A 13,194-nucleotide genomic window follows, 5' to 3' on the forward strand; every position below is an offset into this window, starting at 1 on the left:
TACAGCTTAATGTTATATTATATCGATATACAAAATGTAACGTTTGGTAAATTTCATTATTTTTTTACATTTTTCTTTGATATATTATAACGATAATACTGCTCAATATATTAGTATTTTTTGATATTTTAATTTGGTATATCTTAACGATAATTCCGCACTGTTTTGGTTTTATTGTAAATCGGCATCTCACCGTCGACCACACTCGACTGTCGATTTTTTTCGTGTTTTTATATCGGTTGAGAGCATTTTGATTGCTGTAAAGTGCGATAACGTTATCCTCTTGACAACTGCTCGTTGTAAATTGCAAAGGTAATGCTAGGCAACGCTAATTAACTTTTTAAGTTAATTTCAGTAGTCATAGCAAAATATCGCAATGGAAAAGTCTGGAAAGTAAGCGAAGACTCTTAAGTGCTTTTATTACAAAAGCGATCAAATATCCACTTGAAAGTAAACAAAAGCAGCCCAGTTATTTTTATTTGTTCTACTTATATCCCATGTAGAACACGTAATACTTAGTAAACAGGCTTAAGCAAAGCTGTTGCAAATTTCCCCAGATTCTATCTAAAGAATTGAGCTCGCAATTGACTTTAAAATAAATTGCTTCACAAGTGGCGAAAAAGAATGTTTGCCGTAACAAGATACAAATCTTTTTATAATTTAAATATAAATTCTATATTTCCGTGAATTTGTTAAGAATCAAATTAAATCCATTTCCTGTTCCTCCGGCTACTTCCCTCCTTACTCCACTTCACGATTGCTGTTAACCTTCACTTTACGCTAAGCCAAGATTTCCCAAAAGAAGTATAAATACAAAATGAAAACAAAAATTTCTATAGGCCGCCGCTCTGAATGCCTTTATAAGCCACTTAATCAAGCTTTCCTTCCACTTTTCCTGCACTCCCCCGACTGGGAACTCAAACTCGAACCATTTTTGGCAGCTGTCAATTACCGCCTTAGCACCCGCCTCCTCGCTTCGCCCTTCGCTGTCTGCCCCCTTCATTGGGTATTGGAAAATCTGTGCAAACATTTTCAAGCGAAAGTGCAAAATTTGATGCGCAGACTTATCGATGAATTTCCATGAATAATAAATATTTTTAGGCACAGCAGCAGCAGCTCTTAACAAGATTTACGCGCCAGAACTTGCCAAAGACAAGAGGCAATCACAACAACTTCATTCCTCTCCCCCCATTTGGTGGAAAACTTGTGCAAATTGAACATTTAACCCATTACAGCCCCCGCTTTCGGTAGCCGATGCTCTTCTCTCCCTTTCAAATGAATAAATAGAAACTCAGCGAAATGAGACGATGCAAATTTACAGCTTAAATTTAACATAAATTTCCATGCCAACAGCCGCCTCATTATAATTTGCCATAAATTAACAAGCTGCCACTTCCCCCCTTTCCCATCGCCACTATTTCTATATATATAGAATATATAGTATTAGTATTGGGTATTATGTATTTTGTAGGTTTTTGTTGAGGACTTAAGACATGTTTGACTCGCGGGCGTCTGCTGCAAAACTCATTAACGTAATTTTTGGAAAATTTATAAATGTTAATTGGAAAATGCTCTCTTGCCTTTGGTCTTCTTGTCTCTTCATCATAAAGCTCAAGTTCTTGCACTTGGCTCTTTCTCTCGCTTTGTTTCTCTCTCGCACTCTAGACAAAAACTGCTTATTAAATTATGCTAATGAGTTTTGCTCGCGCCAACTGTCAGTGAAATACCAGCAATTTTTCGTTTTTCGGGGGCAAACCTGAAGCCAAAACCGTAAGCCAACCAAACGAAAAATTCCAATTATAAAACGGCAGTTGAACAAAAAAAAAGTAATGAAATTGTTTAAGTGTCGTAGGCGGAATATTGAATACTCTAGATAATGAATGAAATGAAATCAATTCCGTCGAAAAATAAAATCAAAGTTTTTGTAAAAATAATGCTTAAAGTTCTTGGCATTGCAAAACTATATAAAGCAACTTGATTTTCCAAGCGTTAATCTGAAATAATGTTAGATAAAAACAAACCTTAATTGCTTTTGATTGTAGTAGTAATCGATATACCAAATATAACTTATGGTATAATTCAGTATTTTACGGTATTTTAATTTCTTATATTGTGACGATAATAAAGCTTAATTTCTTAGTATATCGAGATATCAAATATGTAATTTAGCATATTTCAGCATTTTCGGTATTTTAATTTAGTATATCTTATCGAATACCGCATTGGTTTCTTTTTATAATTATAGAACAACGTAATCAATTATGTTAAGAGACTGTGAACTGCATTGAAATCAATACAATAAATTTATGGCTCTTTGCTGCCAGCAAATTCATAGAACCTTCTGCACAAGAGTATGAAAGCTGGCCTGAAAATTGGTCAGACAGAAAATGTCAAGCACTCAAATGTGAAAGGGGGACAGAGAGAGAGAGAGAGAGAGAGCGAGACTGCATTCATTGCAGTTTTTGGACTGCAGCACTGACTGTGCAGTCCTTTTTGCTCGTTTATTAATTAGTCAGAGGACAATGCGGGAGTGCACAGGAAGGAACGGGCAGTCAAAAACTCGTTGCCTGGAATTTCTGGGGTTTTTGTGGTCAAAAAGTCCATTTTGGTTTGCTGCATATGACAGTTGACCAGAGGATTGTAATTTGCTTTAACGTATAGTACTCAATGTCTGACGCTCTCTTCTACGTCTTTGTTTTTGTATTTGCAGGATGTCTTGCATAAAATTTGCAATCCACATGGCCAAGTGCTGCGCATTGTCATCTTCAAAAAGAATGGCGTTCAGGCCATGGTCGAATTCGATAGCCTCGATGCCGCAACACGTGCTCGCGAGAATCTCAATGGAGCCGACATCTATGCCGGTTGCTGCACTCTAAAAATTGATTTTGCCAAGGTAAGTTGAAACGACACTAAAGAAAAAACAATCGAAGCAATTACATTTATAAATGATATTCTTTGCAGCCAGAGAAATTGAATGTTTATAAGAATGAAACAGACACCAGCTGGGATTATACCCTGAGCACAGGTGAGATTCAACCAAGTGCGTTCACATTTTTTACTATATCTATTTCTTACTAGTTAATAAGAATAAAAAAACTACCTACTATGCACCTCTACATGGAATACAACAATAATATTTCAACTATATATAGATAGTATTTATATACATATTTATGTATATGTGTATACATATTTATGTACATATCTATCATGAGAATACAACACAACACAACGAATGCATTGCCCATACGAACACACACATATACAAAACACAAACACTCACTTACTCAACACACACACACCTGCTTTTTATTGCCCACATGTGGAGAGAGTTGTAAAAATTATAATCATTGTACATGTAATTGCAAACCATATTTTGCCAATTAGTTAGCTCTCTTTTTTTTTGTTTTTGTTTTTTTTTTAGTTTCGTATTTTTACAAGCACAACTTTTAGGAACTGAAAAGAACTTTTAACTTTATTTTTTAATATGAACTTTTTCAATTGCCACACACACGCAAACACACAATTTTTATTTACATTTTTAATTTATTTATTTACCAGCGCTTAAACTTTGACACTTCAGTGTGTGTTTAATATGCCAGTCTGTGTATGCGTGTGTATAAAAGCGAGTGACTGTTGGGCGTGCATAAAAATTGAGTGCTGTGCATAATAATTTAAGCTAGAATTTTTAATTTTTGTGAATTTATAACGTGGCGTATACGCAATAATCCCACGCAAGAGAAAAATTCATTTTCAGCAATATAATATTTATTTTGATTTTCTTTCGCATACTTAATATCAGTCGGTGCGTATACTTGATATGCGTTTGCGGTTGCCTTTAAGCCTTTAACCGGCTTTAAGCCGCTCTCCTAAGCCAGCTGTCTCTGTCTGAAATCTAGACTGGCTAATTGCCGCACCAAAGCATGTCGAGCTCAAAACGCAACTGACACATCAGCCACAAACAGCAAACAACAAGAGCAGCACATCAAACATTAATGATACTCGAGTCAGCGAGCAAGAGTAAAACCAAAGCAAAAGCAGACGCATAGGCGAGCAACCAACGCCCACATTGGCCACATCCAGCACAACTGCACCTGGCGCCTTCAGCTCTTCTCCTCCTCATTCATTCAGTGTCGTGGCACATGTCTCACTTTTATGACAGTCGACAAAGTTGCGCCGTTAAATGCCATTTTTAATTTTTATATATTTCACTTTGAATAAAAATGAAATTAAACGCTGCGCCGGTTGTTGTTCTCATTGTAGCCGCAGTCGCAGTCGATGTCGCGTTTTGTTGTGTTGTGCTGTGTTGTCCCAGACAGCGAGGCGGCAACGTTGTCGGCCAATTTGTGTTTGCTTGCAGCACAACTTCAAAAGGCCGACAAACTGCAGAAATCTGCCACGTTCCCGCCTCGTCGCATGTTTCGCTGTGACAGGCCAACGCACCAATGCTGCAAGTGTCAACGCAGCAGCAACAACGGCAACAGCTACGACAGCAACCACTGGCTGGAGTAAGGCCAAAGCCACAATAACTCAGACAGCGATCCAGTGTCATATTTGGCATTGTTGTTGCTGCTGTTGCTGCTGCTGTTGGGAAAAAAGCCGACAAACTTTTGGCTGTTGCATGTCCCTGGAATTTATCTGCCTGTCGGATTGCAGTTGTTGTTGCTTGCGTTTGCATGAGCAACCAAACAGACACAGAGGCAGAGATAGAAAGAGACGGAGGCTAGACAGTGGCAAGTGTCTGCTGCACTCACAGTGCTCTTTTCTGTGTTTGTTTGTGCCACAAAAACGAATGCGAATACGAATGCGAATGCGAGAACGGAGGCAACTTCAGATGGAGTTGCTGCTGCTGTGTCCTCGGCCAATGAATGGCAAAATGAATGAACTTGGTGGACCACGCCATCCATGCACCTCGCTCCTTCCTTGCCACATTATGTGGGCGTGTAAATTAGGCCTGGACAACACAGGCCGAGGAGTACATAATGAACATGCCAATTTGAATGTGGCCATTGGTGGCGTCACAATTGTGTTTGCCGTACCATTTGTGGCAGCAGGAGCTTCGCACTGTTTTGCATTGTGTGTGCTTGATGCGTTTTACTACTTGGTTAGTTGCAAATTGCCTGAAAAGAGACTGAATTTCTGATATGCCAGTTACGGGATGTGTGATAACTTAAAGTATGAAAGTATGAGACATAGTTTTTATCACTAATTATTGAATTGTTTCTCAAGTTTTTAATTGCCTATTATTACTAATGCATAAGATATTGACAGAACACCTTCTAAAAGTGTCTTCGTTTCTTATTTTATACATTATATATAGAATACTTATCCTATATGGTAATTTCATATTGTGGCAACTATATTTCATTAGTCAGTGCTGCCAAGGAGCCAGTTGTGGCTTGCGACCTTCGACCTTCTTCGAGGTATGACAGGCATTATAAACGGTTGTGCTCTGGTCAGGCCAATCAATAGAATTCATTAAAATCGCTGCTGGTGACGCTGCCACGCCCCCAACTGCTGCAGAGCCATAAATTTAACATGAATTTATTGCTTGAGCCCTCCAACAAAGCGAAATCGAAAGCAAAACGTAGCGAAACAGAATGAATGGAAAGCGATAACAAGTTAAATATGAAGTGAAAAATGCAAACAAAATATTTGCATAAGATTTTCAGTTGGGGGAACCGCAAGGCAATCGATGTAAGCGACCAACAAAAAAAAACTGTCCTGTTCTGTTCTGGGACAAATACTGAAGCAATCCACAAAGTGGCAGCCCAACAACTTGGCTACTGTAGAGAGAGTGAGAAACTAACCGAAAGTTTTGCAGCACACACAAAACTTCATCAAGTATACACCAAAAAATTGTGGTATTTGCATTTGCCAACCGTCAGGGTCGTTTTATTCACCTCTCTCTCTCTTTACCTCTCTCACTCAGTTCACTCTGACAGTCAGCTGCATATTTAGTGGGATCCCATCTATCAAGGGGAGCTAGAGGTAGTTGCTACCTGCATAGTTCCAGAGGGTTTTGTGCCTCGAGTCACTTTACGTTCATTTTATCTATGTGCGCGCCCGCGTTTTGTTAATTTTCCACTCATTTTCTATGGCATCGTCTCCCCTCCTCCTCCTACTCCTCGCTAGCTGGCTGGCTGCCAGTTCTTGCCTTTTGCGTCTTGCGGTTTTCATTGTGCTTCCCGTTTCGTCCGTCGTTCGTCGCCTGTCGTTATCCTTGCTAGCTTGCAATATAGCTCTTAGATGGATATGTATTCTTATGCTCATCGCATTTGGCTTGCCTTGTTTCGTGTTGTCACGCAATACTTGCCACGGCTTCTTTGCGGCCAACCAACCAAACTCCCCTTTCGGCTTCTGTTGTCTCTCCATTTGACTGCAAATTGTTTTTTATTTCTCTCTCTCTCTCTTTTTTTAGTTTTAGTTTCAGTTTAAGTTTGAGTTTTATTTGTAGCCAGTGAGTGAATAGACTTCAACGTTGCTTGGTTAGCTTTTCTAGCCCAAGGACGTTCGATTTTTCAGAGTTTCGCTTGACAAAACGTATACGTAATGCGCTTTACTTCGTTGTCCCCTTGATTCAATACTAACTACTTGCAAAGCGACACTTGCTTGCCGTTTTAGCTGCTTGCTTAAACACAAGGGGCAGCTAATTGGGCACGTTTAGATAGCTGTTCGAGTTTATTGGCATCACTCTTGTGACTGGCAAAATATTATTCAAATCGGTTTTCGCTTATTTAACATTTGCTCTACGTTTCATTAATTAATTGCCTCGTCGTTGCAGGAAGCAAACACGATCAATCAGTATTATCTAAAGCTGTCTGTGCCAAAGTAAAAGCAAACCGAGCGACCGGAAAGAGCTCGTAACAACAGCTGACATATGCGCCATGTTGTTCTATTATCGTATCAGTTAGCCTGGCCGTAAAAAAAATTTGTAAGCGCCCCCAAAACTATGCTATAATTAACCACAAAATGCCAGCAATGTCCTCAGCGGCACGTTGTGCTCTTAGTCCATGGTGGAAACCACAACAGAGAAAGAGAGAAAGCGAGGGAAACCTGCATTGTAATGGCTGTCATTATTTATTTATGAATGCATGACAATAACAATAACAAAGCGCCACGAAAAATATGGAATCGAGTCCCTGATATGTGACTGCAAGATACTCATTGACATTTAATACGCTTTTAATAGTTCAAATAAAATACGAAAATAACGTAAAAGCCAGTTTATATACGATCATTTCTTAAAGCATAGTAAAAGTTATCTTAATACAAAATATTACGTATACGTTGCAGTGTTGAATGCCTCATGATTTACGATAGTTGCTGCGGTAATTACAGGGTGTATCAGGTGCTGCCACACGAAACACAAATTTCAATAAAACAAAAGGAAAACAACAAAATGCCAAAAGTCATCAAAAGCTGAAACAGAAATAACTGTAAGGCAAACCTCTGACCCCTGACCAAAAACCAAAGAAACAAAAAAAAAAAAAAAAGAAACAAACAGGATGAAAACAAAACACATTAAAAAACCGCATAAATAGAACCATTTTGAATATGGCAGCGAGGAGGGAGAGAAGAGAGTAGCACGCAGAGACGACATAAAACATGACAAAACTATTTTACTTTTATGATTAAATCATGCATGAGTGTGTGTGCGTGTCAGAGTGTGTGGTGTGTGTGGTGTGTGTGAGTGATGGGGGTGTATAGGCGATACAGATAGAGAAAGAGAGAGAGAAGGATTCAAGAATTGAAAGGTGTTCCTTGCTCTATTATGTGGCATCCAACTATCGAATTAAATGCGCATAAATAATTCATATGGGAGTATAGCCATATATGCAAATGACAATGGCAACCCTAAAACGTTCTGTTGCGTTGCTTTGGCAACCCTGTGTGTGTATGTGTCCTGTGATTTCAATTATGCGAACCAAAACGAGACTTTTGTGTGTTGCAAAAATTTATTTATTTAAATTGCAATCGAAGCGATGTTAAAGCGTGAGAAGGGAAGCTAAAGAGGGGAGCAGAAGGGAACAGGACATGCTTTCTCCTCGTTATTTGAACCGCCCCCGTTTTGCTTGCTTATCCTAAATCAACATTTGTTTACCCCGCTGTTTCCAGTCGCTGCTTTGCTTGTTCGCTGTCGCTGTTGTAGTCATGGCAAGTCCTTCGCTTCGCACAGTTGCCAAGGCTCTCTTCACTGTTTCTTAGGCACTTTATTTTTATGACACGACAATTTCTGAGCGAGTGTGTGGGTGTGTGGGTGGGAGTCCTTCGGCCTGGCTGCCTGCTGATTATTTTCGTTTTATCTAGAGCCTTGCGCTATTTCGGACCCTCAATTTGTTTTTAGTGCCACATTTGCCCCCAGACTGCGCTCAGCCATATGCTCTGCCTTGACAGTGCGGCAAAGAGATATTCAAGCCCCGCCACGCTCATTTCCCCTCTCTCGCTCTCCACTCTCACTGTCGACTCTCCACAACGTCTGATATAATGCATCGTAATTATAACGGTTTATTTTTCAGCGTGGTTTATTTTATGTCAAGCGGCAAAGTTCGTGTAATCAGTGTGAATAATTTGCTTTTATGCCCCTCTGATATGGGCATTTTATTTGCTTTTGCCCATAATAGCCGCCAACCCTTCGTCCCTCCACAACCATCCCCATACCCATCCCCTCTGTTATATAATTGTTGTGACTGTTTTTGTCTGGTCCACCATACATAGGCGTCAACTTTAACATTTAGATCCAATTAAAATTGCTTTTATAGCTTGCTCCTTCTCCTCCCACGCATAATGGCTATGTGGCATATGATGAAGACTTTGCCACAGTTGACCAAACTTTGTTTCAGTTGGGGATTTTTGCTGTTGCTGCCACTTTTGTGCCGCCTTTCCCCCAGTTGGTCATCACATAAGCTGGTAACATGCTTTTTGTTTTACTCCAAACCTAATGTGGCGCATCAAAAGTGCTGTCAACTCTTGAGGTTGTCTCCCTTCATTGGGTTAAATTGAGCAGATGAGCCTTGGGTCTAAGCTGTTTCATAGGATTCGAAATCAACCATGCAAAAATATACAATTGCATGCAGAACTTTTAATGATTGATGGAATTACGTTTCTTACTATTGGTTGCAATCATTTGAAAAGCTGCTTAGAAATAAGTCAATAACCAATCCGTAAAAACCATTGGATCTAAATCAGAAATACAAGATGATCGCAATTGATTGAATGAATTGATGATTGCATGATTGGCGATGATTATTATATTATTGGTTCGTTAAAAATTCATTGGCAACATATATTATGTATGACGATTGATTATAAGTTTGTAATGTAATGTAATTACTTGCAGAACTTTTAATGATTGATGGAATTACGTTTCTTAGTATAGATAAATATAAGATGTTCCCAAATAGCAAAATGATGATAGGTAATCATCAAAAATGTATTGGCAACATAGCGTTTGCTTGATTGATGGTGATTGATGAGTAATCACATTAAATCATGTTTACTTACGAGGTATGATTGACGATGATTGACTTATAGATAAATGACAGGCAATCATTAAAATTCTATTGGCAAAATATCGTATGTTTGATTGATGAGTGATTGACTGATTGATTGATTGATCCATGAATAAGCGCACATTTTTAATACTGTTTACAAATGCTAGAGTCACTTGCGAATCTGAATAATCAACACTATCTTAGCTCTAAGACTACTTTACCTAGTGCATATTTTCGTTTGCCTAATCCATTTTATTTTTCCCATCGGCTCTACTAACCAATTTCTAATATATCCACTTGATACACACAATGCGCCACACACAATATCATTCATTCACACAACAGGTATGTCGAATTCGAAAACCAATAGCTATATATTCTTTATACTCTTAAGCATTAGTTTAAGCGATACTCTTACTACTACTCAGCTTTTTTACAACTTTAACAACATATCTTTGATATCCCACATCAATTTTCAATCAACTTTGATATCTTCTTAAATTTTGTTTTTGTCGATTGTTTGATGTGAGAATTTTAAATTTTAAGCCACTTGAGGAACACAGCAAAAGTATCTAAATTTTGTAAAGTTTTTGTGTGAAAAGAATGATCAAAACGAAAAGCAGCTATCGTCTTCAACGTGCAACTTTTATTCTGTCAACACAATACAACACAAGCATCCATGGCAAGCGAACAAACACAACAACAACCACAACAACATCAACATTAAACCACAAAGTACACCACAACAACAACTACAACAGAAATCATAAAGTACACAGCAAAAACAACAACATGAAAACACAAGCGTCTACTAAATAACAACAAAACAATTAACCCCTCAAGAAAACACCAACAGCAACAACAACTTCAAAAACCTAGCAAAACAGATATCGAGTAATCGATAAATGAATCTTTCACTGCTATTACTAATATATATTGAATACACTGTATTATATTACAACAACAACAAGAACAACAGATACAATAAAACATTGTGTATTATAAGACAAAGTACCACAACTACAACAACAACATCAACTACATCAGCCAGCAACAACAACAAGCAACAGAGCAAATGCCTCCTTCAAAAAATGAAATTCATAATGAAAATTTTTAACAAGCAGCAGCAGCAAAAGTGTGCAGCAGCAGCAACAACAACTACAACAAAAGAAAAACAACTACAACTACTACATCCAGAACAATCTCAGTCCAATTAAAAACAACAACAACAATAACAATTACAACAACATCACGTATATAAAGAAAATAATATAAAAATGCTGCTTTTTTCTCGCACTGTAAAAAACAACAACATAAACTGCGCGCAAAAAAAAAACAAGAAAACAAAAGAACTTCACTAACAAATTTATCCAATAATTGTAATTTTTAAGTTTTTTGTTGCCCCCGTTTTAATTTGTTTGACTTTTATGTTTTATATTTTTCTTTTTTCATGACAGTGTTTAAAAAGGTAGTAACAATAACAACAACATCAACTACAGCAACTACTACAACAAACAGCAAACAGCTACAACAAGAACAACAACAACTACAGCTAAAAATTAATAACAAAACACGGAACCCAATCCCCGATTTATATATATACATATATATAGTATCTGTAGGCGCCTACTAACAACAACCATCATGCTAATGCCACAGCGTTGCTATAGCTCCTTCCCCCAGAAACCAGAAAACCTGAAAACAAAAAACCAAAAACCAGAAACAAAAATAATAATAAAAGAATACAATATATACAAAAAAATATATCAAAATGCCCGCCTGCCTGCCTGACTACCACCCAACTAACTAACTTACTACTTTTACTTAACCAAATGAATAATCGAAAAAAAAAGAAAACATAAAACTTACTACTACTATTTCTACTACTACTATTTTTGTTGTGTGTGTGTAAGTTCCAGAACAGAAAAGAAATACCACCTCTATAGGAAAATATAGATATCTATTTATTCCCTCAGTAAGAAACAACAACAAGAACAACTACTACTACTACTTTTACTACTACTACTACTACAACAACAACAGCTACAACAACAACAGTATGCAACTAAAAATATATATCCAAGAATGCACCAAATTTAAGTAAAGAAAAAAAAAACAACAAAACAAGATTTCAATTTTATGCAATCTATACAAGAACAAAAAAAAATTCAAAAACCAACCACGAAAACGCAAGCATAGAATATAGCATAAATATATGTATATATATATATATTATATGTATATCAATATATTATATATAATATATGTATATCAAACTTTATCTCTGGGCAGGACTAAGCATCACAACAAAAAAAACGAAACTCGCAGACAAATTCAAATTAAAATCAACATATATATACATATGCATATATATATTTATATATATCTCGATATATATATTTGTCGCACACACTTTCAATATGCGTGTATATGTAAATATATGTTTGTATTTATATATGCAATTATACATGTATGGTATGTGTATACAACATATAAATCTATCTAATCACAAATTCAAATCAAAAATCACAAAAAAAAACAAAAATGAAAAAAAAAATCAACACTATTCTACTATCTATCTCTATCTCGCTTGTGTTTGTCTGTGTGCAGGGATGCATGGCACGGGCAGCGACGCTACAGACGTAACGAGAATTGTTGTTGTTGGACTTAAAGATGATCATCCGCATCATGATCGATATATTGTTGATGATGATCATAATGCAGATAATGATCGCAACGCGGGAATCGTAACACAAACGGATTGGGGATTGGAGCAATCAAAAACGGATTTGGAAATCGATATGGAAACAGCTAAAACAGTGGCAGTGGCAATCATTCAAATATTAACAGCTACTGCTAGAACTACTACTACTACTTCTAATATCGATACTGGTAGTACTACGACAGCTGCTATAACCCCAATATGTAGTCGCTTTAAATCGTACAATTTGAACAGATCCTTGAAATGTTGTTTATGCTGAACAAAACGGCGAATGTTTTTGAATTTTATTGCATAAAACTGAAAAATGAACAGAAATTGAAAGCGATTCAATGATCATGATCGTTATCGGTATCGTTATTGTTATCGTTATCGGAATCAAATGTTGCCAATTGTGGTTGTTGCTGTGCCTGGTGTTGACAATCCGACGAGCTGCTAGAAAGAAACTGAAACTAAAAAAATCTATATAGAAATCTCGTATCATTCAAATCAAATTATAATAATTGATGACAATTTGGAAGCTATATATCTTGCTTATATATAATTATATATAATTTTTGTTCTGTATATCATACCATGAACCACAAAATTCAATTTCAAAAATCAAGCTTGAATTTTATTTAATTACAATTTTTGTGTGATGCAAAAAAACCAAAAAAAAAAAAAAAACAAAAATCGCAAAAATATGAAAAAAAACCAAACATTTATCATTGGGATCTGTTCAAAGTTATGTGACTATATAGCTCTATATATATACGTATGTGTAAATGCATATGTGTATGTATATATGTATGTGTTATTGGGGCATGTAGAAAAGTTGTATGTACGCCCGGTGGTATTAGAGTCGGTCATGTATGTAGATTCTAACGGTACACATAATAAATAAATATTATCATTGTGCACCGTTTGCGAGAGCATAAAAGAAAATACAGAAAAATATAAAAAGAGAAACGACTACAGCAACGTTGCGTATATCACACA

General features: G+C 36.8%; 1 protein-coding gene across 21 annotated transcripts in view; it reads left to right on the plus strand.

Moving 5' to 3' along the window:
- The window catches only part of LOC117568316 (heterogeneous nuclear ribonucleoprotein L), a 131,016-nt gene that overhangs the window by 67,662 nt on the left and 50,160 nt on the right, over nt 1–13,194 (plus strand). For 12 of the 21 annotated variants that reach the window (XM_034248878.2, XM_034248872.2, XM_034248885.2 and 9 more), the window contains 2 exons: nt 2,711–2,893; nt 2,962–3,040. In XM_034248878.2, coding sequence (XP_034104769.1) covers nt 2,711–2,893; nt 2,962–3,040 — 262 coding nt within the window. Of the gene's footprint in view, nt 1–2,710; nt 2,894–2,961; nt 3,041–12,104; nt 12,889–13,194 lie in introns of those variants that run through there. The other 9 variants (XM_034248875.2, XM_034248879.2, XM_034248881.2 and 6 more) reach the window with 3 other exon arrangements.

The sequence above is a fragment of the Drosophila albomicans genome, chromosome 3 (genome assembly GCF_009650485.2).
Source record: "Drosophila albomicans strain 15112-1751.03 chromosome 3, ASM965048v2, whole genome shotgun sequence".
In the NCBI taxonomy this organism is placed as follows: domain Eukaryota; kingdom Metazoa; phylum Arthropoda; class Insecta; order Diptera; family Drosophilidae; genus Drosophila; species Drosophila albomicans.